The sequence below is a fragment of the Ptychodera flava genome, chromosome 5 (assembly GCF_041260155.1).
Source record: "Ptychodera flava strain L36383 chromosome 5, AS_Pfla_20210202, whole genome shotgun sequence".
NCBI classification, from domain to species: domain Eukaryota; kingdom Metazoa; phylum Hemichordata; class Enteropneusta; family Ptychoderidae; genus Ptychodera; species Ptychodera flava.
This window is the reverse complement of record NC_091932.1, coordinates 44552789-44569013: the sequence shown is the minus strand read 5'-3', so window position 1 is coordinate 44569013 and position 16225 is coordinate 44552789. Positions and strand designations below refer to the sequence as shown.

The 16225-nt window shown below is 36.2% G+C and overlaps 1 protein-coding gene across 1 annotated transcript; it reads left to right on the top strand.

The window, feature by feature from the left end:
* Positions 1-7059: 7059 nt before the first annotated feature.
* LOC139133759 (uncharacterized protein C17orf113-like) lies at positions 7060-7902 on the top strand. The gene has a single exon (XM_070700526.1). The coding sequence runs from the start codon at positions 7060-7062 to the stop codon at positions 7900-7902; it is 843 nt and encodes a 280-aa protein (XP_070556627.1).
* The last annotated feature ends 8323 nt before the right edge of the window (positions 7903-16225 follow it).

Sequence of the window (16225 nt, the reverse complement as noted above, 5' to 3'; positions counted from 1 at the left end):
GAATTAGATATATCGAATAATGTGATACAACAATTAACTCAACAAGTCATTTACAATGACATAGTCCCCACTTGTAATAGGAGTATTAGTCTTGATGGGGCAGGAAAATGTGGTCATTAAGAAGTATCACTGGAGTGTATATGTTGAGATCTATGGGCACATAGGTCTATGTCGTTGTTCCCAATTTGAAACACATGAGGCATGTCTAAGTTATGGTTCTAAATCGGGAAAAAAGATCAGACCTCTAGCAGTATTGGCCAGCCAAGAAATACATATGCGCATTATAAATGAGGTACAAGATGTGACATCTTAAAGTCTAATATCCTATCGAAATTGGAGGGTATAGAACTTGTGGTTACTGAGTTATGGACAAATATGTATACTTGAGGTCAAAGGTCACCGAGGTCACGTGACATTTTGTCAAAAAAATTGTATTGCTAAGTTATCCCTATATACCAAAAATCAGACCTCTAGCTCTATTCGCTTGCCCAGAATTAGATGTGTACATAATTAATGAGGTAAAGCGTGTGTTGTCATAAGGTCTCCCATCCTACTAAATACAAAGGACATAGCACTTGTGGTTACTTATTTATTGACATAAACATATATTTTAGGTAAAAGGTCATCGAGGTCACATGACATTTGGTAAAAAAATTTCTCTCCTATAGTTATCCCTATATACCAAAAATCAGACATCCAGCTCTATTGGCTTGCTCAGAATGAGATATGTGCATAATTATTGAGGTACAGTATGTGGTGTCATAAGGTGTCCAATCATACCAAATATGAAGGGTGTAGCACTTGTGGTTACTGAGTTATGGACAAATATGTATATTTGAGGTCAATGGTCACCGAGGTCACGTGACATTTTGTCAAAAAAATTGTATTGCTAAGTTATCCCTATTTACCAAAAATCAGACCTCTAGCTCTCTTGGCTCGCTCAAAATTAGATATGTGCATAATAAATGAGGTACAATATGTGGCGTCATAAGGTGTCCCATCATACCATACATGAAGGCTGTAGCACTTGTGGTTACTGAGTTATGGACAAATATGTATATTTGAGGTCAAAGGTCACCGAGGTCACATGACATTTTGTCAAAAAAATTGTATTGCTAAGTTATCCCTATATACCAAAAATCAGACCTCTAGCTCTCTTGGCTCGCTCAAAATTAGATATGCACATAATAAACGAAGTACAATATGTGGCATCATAAGGTGTCCCATCAGTCCAAATATGAAGGGTGTAGCACTTGTGGTTACTGAGTTATGGACAAATATGTATATTTGAGGTCAAAGGTCACCGAGGTCACATGACATTTTGTCAAAAAAATTGTATTGCTAAGTTATCCCTATATACCAAAAATCAGACCTCTAGCTCTCTTGGCTCGCTCAAAATTAGATATGCACATAATTAATGAGGTACAATATGTGGCGTCATAAGGTGTCCCATCATACCATACATGAAGGCTGTAGCACTTGCGGTTACTGAGTTATGGACAAATATGTATATTTGAGGTCAAAGGTCACCGAGGTCACGTGACATTTTGTAAAAAAATTGTATTGCTAAGTTATCCCTATATACCAAAAATCAGACCTCTAGCTCTCTTGGCTCGCTCAAAATTAGATATGCGCATAATTAATGAGGTACAATATGTGGCGTCATAAGGGGCGACGTCAAAAGATCGATGTTTGAAAAAAAACTTAATTGCTTAAGTTTTGGGGTGGGGGGTTTTGGCCAAATTAATTTCTGTGCAGTCAAAAACGATTTAACGTCTTTTAGGCAAATTTTACGATTTCAAGGCTGTTTTTTAGCTACTATAGACTATAGTCTATAGAAGCTATTGGGATGGGTATCCGTCCGGCGTCCGTCGTCAGTCTGTATGTATGTATGTATGTATGTCCGTTTGTGAGGCGTCCGTCCCTCAAATATCTTGAGAACCGCAGTACTTACTGATTTGATATTTGTTGTGTAGATGAGAAATACGATTTTGAGAAACTCTTTTTTTTAATTTTTTGATATTGTTGAAAATAGGCAAATTAATGCCAAAAAAGGTGTTTTTTGGTAAAAAGTCTTCTTCTTCATAACCGCTGGTCAGACAGCTTTTTATTTGGTATACAGGTCCCTAGGGGTAACCCAACTTAGATTTGTTCAAATTGTGATGAATATGCAAATCTGTATTTTTAAGGAATTTTTTTTGTCATTTTTGATCAAAATTTGACTTGCATTATATGTAATTCTTGTACTGTATAAACCCTATCAATTCACCCAGAAAAAATAATTACTACCCCGGTAATATGATTTTAAATAATTGAATTAATTAGGAAATCATCAAAGCCAAAATAATTTTAGTGTAGAATTATCAGAAAGTTCAATTTTTTTTTACTGTTCATAGTGTAATGCTTACCATCTTGGAGGATTAAAACATGTAAAGGCAACTTTCCTGAATCTCCCAACTTTGACATATTCTGAACCGTCATTTATTGTGCCCTGTATGTTATCTAAAAGAAATTGCTCAAAATAGTCTATAGAGATAAAGATAGAGAAAGTTCTAATTTCCATTTATGGTTGACTTGGTAAGGATAAAATAAAATTACTTTTTGAGGAAAAAAATAGAGTGGTCAATTAAAAGAGTGGTCAAAGTGATAGGGTTTTCATGGTAAAGCTGGGCTGTAAGATTTCTCATGTGCTATTTATAGCAATTATGCAATCTGTGTAAACAGTGCAATGAAAGTTACATGATTCCTTATAATGCTTTTGATGACCTTGAACTTCTTAAGTTTCAAACATTTGTCTCTTCAGTGTGCTTTCTCTGAGTATGTACAGTCTCAACTTATTCAACAGAACTCACTTACAATGTTAATCAAAGATATCCACCTTCTTCATCAATACATGTGTCACAAAAGGTTATTCTCTACATAACACACAGCAGAGCTCTGTCAACTGTTGAGTTGCTTGTTCTTCAAAACTGCTGGTCAGACAGCTTTTAATATTTGGTTTTACAAGTCCCTAGGATGACCTAAGTGAGATAATTTCATACAGTCAGGAAATACTTAATTTTGTATCCATGTCTATAGTAGCTTCAGGGACTTTGGCCCTATGTTTGTACGCTAAAACCGATCGAGTCACCCGTATTTTTGTTACTTTAAAATGGTTTTCAATTTTTATTTAATTCAATGGTACATTGGTATGTCGTTTGAAAGAATTAGTACAGGGTATGAGTCCGCAATGTTTTTCAATTTTAGGTCAGTTAAGTTAGAAGGGGGGGTGGGGGGGGGGGGTCTGAGGCCAAACTTAAGCAATTAAGTTAGATTTATTATATTGAACTTTTGATGTTGCCCCTAAGGTGTCCCATCATACCATACATGAAGGGTGTAGCACTTGTGGTTACTGAGTTATGGACAAATATGTATATTTGAGGTCAAAGGTCACCGAAGTCACATGACATTTTGTCAAAAAAATTGTTTTGCTAAGTTATCCCTATATACCAAAAATCAGACCTCTAGCTCTATTGGCTCGCTCAAAATTAGATATGTGCATAATTAATGAGGTACAATATGTGGCGTCATAAAGGTGTGCCATCATACCAAGGGTGGTAGCACTCGTGGTTACTGAGTTATGGACAAATATGTATATTTGAGATCAAAGGTCATCAAGGTCACATGACATTTTGTCAAAATATCCGAGATATCTGCGTGAACGGATGGACTCACGGATGGACGAACAGACGGACATGACCCAATCTATAAGCCCACTGGACTTCATCCATGGGGACTAAAAATTGTGTCACTGCATCCTTTTTGCAATATGAATACGATGAGAAACTAAATTTTTATTTTTCGTGGCCTTATACATGGGAGTCTATGGAGATCTGCCTAATACATGGGAGTCTATGGACGTGTAAACTAAAAATATGCAAATTTCACCACGATTTGCCCAAATTTGGGAAAGGTCATTCCTATGCACTTCCATACCAAGTTTCAAATCAATCGGACTTGTGGTTTCAGAGAAGATTTTTTGACCAAAAATGGGAGAAAATTACAAAAAAATTCATGAAAAATAGCAAGTCCAAGATACTGACCCAAGATGTGCACAATCATTTCATGTCAGCCCAAAGTACTTACATGCCAATTTTTCATGTAATCTGCTCAGTGGTTATTGAGTTTTTTCAATTTTGACTGTTTTTACATTTTTTCACGTAATTTGCATATTTTTGGCAATGACAACTTCATTTGAACAAAATCTCATCTACAGCCCATCATCCATGTACACACCAAATATCAAGATGAAATGTACAGCGGTTTTGGAGTTTTTGATGTTGACGGACAGACATACAGACATACAGACATACAGACATACAGACATTTCCCTAGCCTATAAGAATAGCTTCCATTGCCATATATACATATGGCTATGGGAGCTAAAAACACCCTTTTACCAGTGAGTCAGGTTGTCAAAATTTTAAGACATCAACTTTAACAAGACATGCTTATAGTAAAGAACACCAGTTGTATCAAGGAGCTACAGCTAAAGAAAGACTTTCAACGTGCTTCGTCAAATGCAGCAGAACAACTCGTACAGTCGGATTCTGCAAATTTCCTGGCAGCAGTTGCAGCATTTAGGACTGTGTACTGGCTCTGTAAAGAAAATATTGCTACACTGAAATATAAATCTCTTCTGAACTTCTTAAGACTTCAGGGCTGTGAAAGTCTGTCTAATTTGCAACATGGAAAGAATGCAACCTATGAGTCCCAAACAGCTGCTGATGAAATTATCGATACCCTGGCTGAGGTCTTGTCAAATGATCTAAAAGAGAAAATTCAGAACACACCATTTCTGTCTATTCTTTGTGATGAAACCACTGACATTTCTGTGGAGAAAAAGCTTGTAATTTATGTGAAGTTGATAGACAATATTTCATTCCAACCAGAGACTCACTTTTATGACAATGTAGTCATACCAGATGGTAGAGCAGCAACAATTATAGATAGTGTTAAGGAACACTTCTTTGATAAAAATAATGTCAGCATTGATAAAATGGCTGGTCTTGGGTCCGATGGGGCCAGTGTGATGACAGGCAAGGTGGGGTGTGACAGGTCTCCTACAGCAAAAACATAGGGCCAAAGTCCCTGAAGCTACTATAGACATGGATACAAAATTAAGTATTTCCTGACTCTATGAAATTATCTACTAAGGTCATCCTAGGGACATGTAAACCAAATATTAAAGCTGTCTGACCAGCGGTTTTGAAAAAACAAGCGACTCAACAGTTGACAGAGCTCTGCTGTGTTATGTAGAGAATAACCTTTTGTGACACATGTATTGATGAAGAAGGTGGATATCTTTGATAGCTCATTTCAGGATGACCTGACCAAAAATGGAAAAAAATTCCGTAAAAATACAGATTTGCATATTTCAACAGACTACCGGTATATTAGTCTATAATAGCAAATAAACGAGAGTTAATTACATTCTAATTAAAGTAAACAAGACTTGCTTAAATCAAGATTTACGTCATAAAAAAACAGCATATCTGTCAGGTTATAAAGAATCTTGAGCTGGTTATCTTTTAATATCAGTATTTTCATTCTATTAACCAAGCACATTTTAACTTTCAAATTAACATTGTAAGTAAGTTCTGTTGAATGAGTTGAGACTGTATGTACTCAGAGAAAGCACACTGAAGAGACAAAGACTGAAGAGACAATGTTTGAAACTTAAGAAGTTCAAAGGTCATCAAAAGCATCATAAGGAATCATGTTACACTTTCATTGCACTGTTACACAGATTGCATAATTGCTATAAATAGCACATGAGGAATCTTACAGCCCAGCTTTACCATAAAAACCCTATCACTTTGACCACTCTTTTAATTGACCACTCTATTTTTTTCCTCAAAAAGTAATCTTCTTTTATCCTTACCAAGTCAACCATAAATGGAAATTAGAACTTTCTCTATCTCTATTTATTTGACCACCCTATCATGACAAACTATTATGAACAATTTCTTTTAGATAACATAAATGGTGGTTCAGAATATATCAAAGTTGGGATTCAGGAAAGTTGCCTTTACATGTTTTAATCCTCAATTCACTATGAACTGTCAAAAAAGTTGAACTTTCTGATAATTCCACACTAAAATTATTTTGGCTTTGATGATTTCCTAATTAATTCAATTATTTAAAAACATATTAATTATTTTTTTCTGGGTGAATTGATAGGGTTTATACAGTACAAGAATTACATACAATGTAAGTCAAAATTTAACCAAAAATGACAATAAAATTCCTTAAAAATACACATTTGCATATTTCATCACAATTTGAACAAATCTAAGTTGGGTTATCCTTAGGACCTGTATACCAAATAAGAAAGCTGTCTGACCAGCGGTTATGAAGAAGAAGATTTTTACCAAAAACACCTTTTTGGCATTAATTTGCCTATTTTCAACAATATCAAAAAATAAAAAAAAATAGTTTCTCAAAATCATATTTTTCATCTACACAACAAATATCAAATCAGTAAGTACTGCGGTTCTCAAGATATTTGAGTGGACGGACGCCTCACAAACGGACATACATACATACATACATACATACATACATACATACATACAGACTGACGACGGACGCCGGACGGATACCCATCCCAATAGCTTCTATAGACTATAGTCTATAGTAGCTAAAAATCCTAGAATAGTAAATATTCATTGTATAGCACACAGATTGGCTTTATGCACTGCACAAGCTGCTTCAAAAGTTGAATATCTGCAACATTATGAGGAAATCTTAAGTAATGTATATCATTATTTTAAGTATTCGTCGGTTAGAACAGCTTCTTTGAAATCTATCCAAGATGTACTTGATGCTCCACAGCTGAAATATAGAGAAATATTTCATGTTAGATGGTTTTCATTTTATGCGGCCTTGTCTGCCATTTATCGCACTTGGTCCTCATTGGTTGTCTATTTTGAAAGCAGAGGAAATGCTGACCCTAAAGCTAAGGGTATACTTAAAAACATTACCACATATGACTTTGTAGCCACAACATACCTCATGATGGATATCATACCAATATTGACCCAGTTATCAATGCTATTCCAGAAGCAAGATCTTGATCTTGCCCTTGTCCAACCAGCTGTCAGTCAAGCTATAAGTGATATCAACACTTTGAAAACTGATGATGGTGCACATGTGCAGGCACTAAGCAAATCATTATTCTCTGATGATACAGGCAAAACTTCTTTGGATGGTCATGTCCTGTTATATTTCACTGAGGCTAAGAAAAATCACTTCAAAACAAAAATCAGAGAGTTGTTTTGTACTGAAGTAATAAAAAATTTGGAAACAAGATTCCCAGAAGAAAGTTCAAATATGATATCAGTGTTTGCAGTTCTTGGTATGAGACCACTGTCATTTGTCGATAATAAAGCTGAATGGGGAAATGACAGAATTGAAACCCTTATTAAAAAATATGGTGATGAAGTTACTGTCAAGGATGGTTCAAAGAAATCACCTCTTATTGATGCAGGTGCAACACGGAGGGAATGGGTCATTGTTAAGGATCTTGTTTTACAAGAAGCCTACCCTAGAATGAAACTAACTGAACTGTGGAAAATTATCCACACATATCACAGAGATAGCTTTCCTAATCTCTTAACTTTGGCTAGCATTGCTAGTGTGCTGCCTGTACAGACTGCTGATTGTGAGAGGGGATTTTCTGCTCAGAACAACACCAAAACTGCATCTAGAAATAGGTTATCTGGGGAGAAATTAAGCAAATTATTGAAAATCTCCATTAATGGTCCATCAATTGAAAGGTTTCCTTTTGATGTGGCTGTGAAGCTATGGAAAGAAAAGAGAGAAAGACGTATGTTCAATACAGACAGGGCTCGAAATTAACGGTGGTCTTGCGTCCAAAGACCACCACTTTTTCATTTTGGACCACCAAAATTCAAATGTTGGTGGTCCAAATGGACCACCACTTACGTCAGAAATTTTTGAAGACGACGTACTTGGCCCGCACTACATTGCCTGAACGTGGTTCAATGCAGGACAAAAGTAGAACATATGCACCAGCTTGCAGGTGACATTTATCATGGTATTGCAACATTTTAGGCTTTAGCAGACCGCAGCACTTTATGCAACATTGTATTTCATCATCACAAAACGTCATGTCAATCAGTTCTGTACAGACAATGGCACTACAGATGCAAAAAATTCGAGAATCGATCGAGTCTACGTTGTTGGTAACACAATACAGTTAATGGTCATTACGTCGCATGTTATTTGGAAAGTGGTTTACGGGTGACCATTTAGACTCTGTCGGGTTGCATTCTTTAGAGGTCCCGCTGGACTTTCAACAGTATCTGCTTTTTGTTGGCCCTTTGAAAACACTAATTTCGTAGTCAAAAGGTATTTTCTTTGAACATGATCTCATTGGGCTGCTCAACGATCATATACGGGACATGCATCAAGGCATGGCAAACGTTCAGCTACACGTTGAAGCCCCCAGGTTGTTGTTTTTTGTTAATAGAGCATGCGCATTACAGGAAACCCCAAGTTCTACAGAAAAGACTGCCCAGCTCACTTCAGATACTGATTCCTACCGTGTTCATTTTGAATACATTCTACGCAAATAAAAACTCAGTTGCGTAAAATCGTACGCAAGTTTTGAAATTGTAACGGAAACGCTGCCCAGGCCCATTCGTGTTCAGGCAGTGTTCAAATCGGGTTCTGTTACTGGTTGCTATTGGTTTTTATGAGTGGAAGTATTTTGACTCTCTATAGTAGATAATAAAGTTCAGAAAAATAATATTGTGAATTTCAAGTTCTATGGAGCAAATAGTGGGATTTTTGTCATCATAATTGTTAACAGCCGATACCTGGCGAATAATTTTGAACATAAGAGTATGTGAACTGACAACTCAAAATCATCTTAAGGTAGCGTGATAGGTTAGTATGAGTATTTTCCTTCAAAACTCCGAAAGCTATCCTTTCCATGCCATTTCTTCCTAAGGACATGGCCTTTGAAGGTGGTCATTTTTCAGTATAGTATCATCAGATATGCCGAAAAAATTATTCGCTCTTGAAAATTATGCCAACAAAGGAATGCAAACAAACTTCTTGTGTTTTTCCATTTTCTTTTCTTGCCATTTTAGCACGATTCTCTTGGTCTAAATAGTGTAAGTCGACAAGGGATGACAGGTAGTCTACCAAATTTTCACAGGTGAAAGTCGTACAGATGGTCTCCAAACCGTGTCTCAGATTTTTCCAAACACATTTAAGGATTTTAATATTCTTAGTTTAAATAAACTAAGTAATGAACAAAACATGATTCAAAACATGACTGGTGATTGTCAAAAACCTAAGTCGTCTTCAAAAATTTTAAGACACAGTTATGCTGACAGTATATTAAACTTTTTGATTGCTTTGTTCAAATGACAATCGGCTATGTGAGGTGATGGTTATAATTTTCATGGTGAAATATCCCAAATTCGGCCTTTTCAGATCCCCAAAAAACCAAAATGTAATGGTACAGCATTAAATTCATAGAAAGAGCTTTCTGGTGATATGCACGTTTTACGTAAATAACATAGTTTGGGCGAGAAGTTGTCGTTTGAATGTATGTCGTCACAAACCTATCACGCCATCTTAAACAATTGTTATATTACGGACCACTACATTTTTAATTTGGACCACCAAAATATTTTTTAGGTGGTCCACATGGACCACCACATTTGAAATTTAATTTCGAGCCCTGACAGATATGACAACTGAGCAGAGAATACCCTCTCATAATCAGCCACCATGCATCATGTCAACAGACAATGCAGTGTTCTGGAGTAAAGATAACAAAAAATACCTTAAAGTTGTGACCATCTTCAAAAAGGTTATGCTGTACTTGCACCATGTTAAAAGCTGTATTATTATGGGGAACTGTTCTGGAGTTAAAGGAAAAAGGATATGAGAATGAGTGTTTTGAGAGAAAAGTTCTGTATTATGTCAAAGTTAAAGTAATTGATGAAGCGTTTTGGAGTTCAAACACTTGAACACAAAAATACACCATTAAAGTGATGATCATTTTGGATGAGCATCCATACATCATCATGCAATGAATTGGTAGATAAAGTGTCGTGGCGTTTAAATAAAATACATGAAAAATACTTACCTTAGAGTAAAATACATGAAAAATACTTACCTTAGAGTAGTGACCATCTTGAAGAGCAACATTTTTAGCTGGACAAATATCCTTTTCTTGACTTGAAGACTACGTTTTCAACAAAAAAATCAGGGTTTGACCTGTATATTGATGATGGCCCCCCATTTCCTAAAATGGCCCCCTTTGGGACAGGAGTAGGGCCCGCAGTGGCCCCCTGTTTTGACATCCTAGAATGAACACTGTATATATATATATATATATATATATATATATATATATATATATATATATATATATATATATATATATATATATATATATATATCTATATATATATATAGATATATATATATATTTTTTCCTTTGACCATCACGGTGGCAAAATATTGAATGAGATGCCACATTACATCCGTAACATACCTAATATAGAAACGGCTTCAAAGCAAAATTAAAAGACTACTTGATAACCAATCAGTGATCCACCAAATTTACCTTCCTTCATTTTTTTTTTCTTTTTCTCCTTGTTCAGTGTTTCATCTAGGCTGCGCGATTGCGCGATTCCCCTCTCTGGTGTGCTGCGCGCCGCCAATCACAGGGAAACGGGGCGACCCATCGCGCACTGCAGTGAGCTGGCTGGAATGGAGTGTCACACTTCGATGCATTTGACCCGTTATCGACACCTGTTAATAGTGCAGCAACAGGCATTGTATAATGTTGCAAGATCATTTACATGGAAGGGACTAATTTGCCCCAACTGCTTGGGAATAATTGGGGGACCCCCTCTAGGCAATTGATTTTTCCCGCAGCTGCGGTCACGTGACTTCGGGTTCACTTTTAATATGGCGTTGTAGTTGTACACAACAGTACTTTTGCCATTTTCGCAAATCCGATTCATCGTCCGATAATCCGTCTTCTCAAGATGTCACAGCCAACAGCTGCTCCTGCGGACAACTCTCCAGAACATTCCGATAACGATGTTATTCCACAGTCTGAACGACGTACGCAAGTATGTTCGGGCTGCAAACAACCCTCAAGGGTCATGGACAACAGGGACTCCAACCAGGCCCACAATGTACAGGCACTGTGTCGAGCCCATCCCAGACGCCTTCTACGAACACCATCACCGTTACAACGCCTTCCATGTCACAACCAACCGACACAACTACAGAACTGACTTCGCTTCAAGAAAAGGAAACCAGACTGTTATGGGAAAAAACGTCTTTACTTCAGAAATGGGAACGCCGTGTCCTCGAACAACGTATACAACAACTTGAAGAAGATGTCTCCCAACTGCGTGTCCTGCATCCTAGAGGGCGGGCCACTAATTTTAGTTCGATTTCGATACTTTTTGAACTGCTTCAATAAATTGCTGTTGAAACAATACCATGTGTAAATTTCCGAACGCTGATCAAGTTTTGCATATGAAAGCCTGTCAGCGAGTTGAGAGTTACGTTCACAAAAGTTCATTGCCCTGACCCGATAAGGTTTGTGTGTCACATTATCTCTGTACGATTGAGAAAAGGAGACAAACTGAAGTTTTTATGCATTGTATACCGGTAGATGTCCATAACACTCTGAAAATAATTCTGATAGCAAAATTGACATGAAAATTTCGACTTGACTGACACAGAAACGTGTTCAGTGCAGACTGCATACAATGAAAGTCACAAGCATGAAGCAAGCTGTGGTGTCAATGGGTTCGGTTTTTGAATTCAGCGAACAGACACTGACTTATTTTTCGGGGCAAATAAACTCTAAAGTTAACTGTCGGTGATGACCAACCTTTCTGTTTGTTATTTTCCTGTTCTAAAATGACTGACATAGAGCATGGATGTAAAAAATAGAGCAACTGGAGCGAATCTGACATCGAGAAACTCCACAATCAAAATATGGCCGACGAAGTCCGACCCTCTAAGTTGTTCGTTTTAACTCTACTGTGTCTGCGCACAAAACTACAAGACCAGCTAGATCACTAGAAAATTACAGCTAACTGGTTTGTAGAGGGCAATGTTGATCCAAACTTACAGTAGTGAGGGATGATATAAGCACAGTAAAAACATGACAAACAAGTACCGGTACATTAATTTTTTTCAGAAGCTACAAAACATTCCTTTATAACTACAAAGAGTTTTTTCTTGCTTTTTTTAGTGGAGACAGTTCAGTGAAAAATGAAAAAATCCCTTGAAGGTACAGTGGGAATGGCTGGCTGTTGTTAATTTTTATGTTTGAATGTACATAAGCCCTAAGAAAGCAAACATACAGAATATGTACAAACAAACATACAGAATATTTTAGGATACAGATACGATTTTTTTAGGAATAATAATGCTTATGAATATAATGAGCTGTCCGCCACTCTTGGAAGCCCTATACATTCACAACAGTGATACGCAAATTTGTTGACTTTTGAAAAAATCTTACAGAGAGAGAATGGTGTTTGCAGCCAGCATCTGGATTGTGTAAGCAAGTTATTTATGGCTTGTAGTATGTATATCACAAGTGACATCATTGCAACATTAAAACTTATGTATAAAGATGTCATTATATGTTTCAGTTAAATCCCCCAAAAAATTTTAAAATCCCCCTCAAAATTCTAGTAGAGGGGGACCAGTCCCCCCCTGTTGTAGCATCCTAGATGAAACACTGTTTGTACGTGTTTATTGTTCTTTCTGATAGCTCATTTTTCGCCTTAGTTCTCAACAATCTGTTTTAGTCAGTAAACACTGTGCATTTTACCGTGCATTAATTTACAAGTTTACTTTGTTTACTTATTGTAAAAGCCCTCTGTATTTTACGATTGGTTACTTTCTGAACAGTTAAATGGGAAACAGATGATGCAAGCTTCACTTAAGCTTTTCCTGTTTTCCAGCCATAGATCACATTCCAATGATTATATAGCAATACCTTTTCTGCAGAAATGTCACTATTACATTTTTGGTATATATTTTTTCAAATATTACACCACTCTTGACATTCTGTACATAGTACATCGTATTTCTATGGCAAATAAACACAACACTTTCCATATATATATATATATATATATATATATATATATTATATATATATATATATATATATATATATATATTATATATATATATATATATATATATAATATATATATATATATGACTTTATTTCGGACTCATTGTCCATATAACAACAAAAGAAAATCTGGTGATAAATATACAGAGCTTGGTTAAGTTATACATTAGAAGCTTGTTCCATAACTTTATCATTTCGGAGTTTAAATATAATGAGTCATACACACATCGTACAATATCATTACTGCTTCTCAGAAGTCTTTGCTTTAAACCATAAATTTGCCTTCTTAGCAAGGCATCAAAGTTATTGATTCTGTTAGATATAAACATAGAGCTTGCACTACTACGTTTATCATAACCCAATAAAAGACGAGCAGCATTATTGTAAGCAACTTTCAATTTCCTCATAATATTAACAGAATATTTCATCCAAATTGGACCGCCATACAATTGATAACAATATGTTTTGAAAAGAACACTCTTGACTTCAAAGGTACATCGAGGAAAATTTTCTCATAAGCATATTAGCTGATATATAAAAGCATCTCATCTGTCGCTCGATATCGTCATCATCACGAAAGTGATCGTTGAGAACAAAACCCAAATGTGTCTTCTTTGTGACAAATACTAATTTAACTCCATTGAGATACACAGAAGGAATGTGACGAATCATAGAAGAATCGCATCTCACACACATACATGTACATTTAGTCTTTTTGTTATTAAACAAAATATCATGAGTATCACCATAGTCACTACAAATATGACTAACTTCTGAGTTCCCTTGACAGAAGGACTAATCAGACAAATATCATCAGCATACATTAAATGATTGACGAAAAGTCCTCCAATGTTACAACCTGTTTTGGAATTAGACAGCATAAAGCTCAAATGATCACATAGATATTAAAAAGCTTTGGTGACAAGATCCCACCTTGCTTTACAACCATTGGAGACAGTAAAACCACTGGAGGTACATGCACCCCAGCGAATAAAAGTCTGTTGAGTTCGATACCATCTCAGGAGAAATCTGACAAAATACACTGGTACTTTGCGATCAATCAACTTTTTGAAGAGAACCCAGTGGTTGACTCTGTCAAATGCCTTGGAGGCGTCCATGAAAGTGACAATGACATTACTACCATGCTTTCTATAGTAATTGATTACTTCTTTAAGTACAAAGACACACATATCGGTCGAGTGACCAGATTTGAAACCAAACTGGTAATGTGACGTTTCAAGAGAACACTCAATATTTCTAAGTAAAATTAATTCCATAAGCTTAGAAGCAACTGTCGAAACTGCAATCGGACGATAGTTACTTTTGTCATTGATATTGTTGTTTTTGTCCTTTATGATGGGAACTAAAACAGTATCGGAAAGGCGACTAGGGCAAACATTATGCACAAACATCGCCGTAAAACACATACTGAGTAAATGGAAACTTTACTGCTAGCATACATAAAATGCTCAGCTGAGAGATAGTCAGGGCCAACAGATTTACCAGCCTGTAGTTTCCCTATGACATCACTGATGTCACTGGGGTAAACAATGAAATCATTTTCGAGAGTACACTTTTCAACAACATCTAACACAAACTTCTGGTCATGTGTCGTATTCACTGAGTTGTAAACGCCATAGTAATGGTTACGCCACATATCAGCAATATTAGCTTCGCCAGTACAGCCACCCACATTGTTTGGCCTGGACGAACACTTTTTACTATTAATGGAGTGCCAAAATTTTTTGTGATTTCCACCAAAAAGATTTTTGGCCATAGCATCTGCTTTCATTTGCTCTTCATTAGCTCGACACGCCCGTAACGCATACTTAAAGCGAGCATGAGTACAACGTTTAAAATCATAAAGTGGACCATGCTTGGGTTTACCAGACTCACGCCATAATTTAAATGCGTCACGGGCAATTTCATGAATCTCTTTTAAATGGTCATTCCAACCAACAACTGCACATCCTTTACTATTTTCGGTACTTGAGCTAATTCGAGTGCCAGCAAAATGTAAACTATTAATGATATTGTCATAAAAATCAGAAATACTGTCAGCATGATTCTTGTCTTTACAGTTAATATCTTTACAGCATAGTGAATCAGTAGGAATATTAATATCAGCAAGAAGTCTGTCTGAGACAGCAGTGTACAAGTCACGTTGTTTGATGCTGACCCTAGACCAGTTTAAATTCAACCCTGGTTTGCAATAGGGAATATCTGAGCTACTAGAGTCACACGATGGCAAGATAGCAACATTGCATGTAATACTAAGTGGAAAATGATCTGATAACATCATGTCGTACAAGATTTCCATAGACTTTATACATTGGTGACTGCTATAGGTAGATATACAATGATCTAACCATGACGTGGAGCCATGCATATCACTAACATATGTAAAGGAATTATCAGGCAAAAAGAGCTTGTCGGAAATACAGTAATTATAGTCATTACAGAAATTATGTAATGACGAACCAAATAAGGAATTGTGATCTGAATTAAAATCACCAATAACCATACTACAGTAGCAATCACTCGCTTGAACAATCGAGTGGATTTTTGCTAAGCAATCAGTAAATTCATCGTAGTTTTCTCTACTACAAGTTGGTAGATATACACAAAGAATTAACAGTTTACTTTTACTATAATCGATTTCAATTCCAATGATTCTATTGTCGTGAAAAGATCTTATTTTGACAGCGTAACCAATGGACTTACGCCATAGAATAGCAACACCCCCATATGGTCGACCAATCAAAAGTTTTTCACTAGTATCAATAGGGGACTCACCGTAAAAATCAAAATCTTTGTGAATGGTAGATAAATAAGACATATTATCGCTGGTTAACCAATGCTCTTGTAACAAACAAATATCGTGAGATTCACACAGATCTCTAACAGTTTTTAGCGAGTTCTTGACTGACCGACAGTTATATGAAACAATACGAAGACCGTCCATTTAGGATTTGCGAGGTTGGTAAAACTTACGTATTAACACGCCTTCTGGCC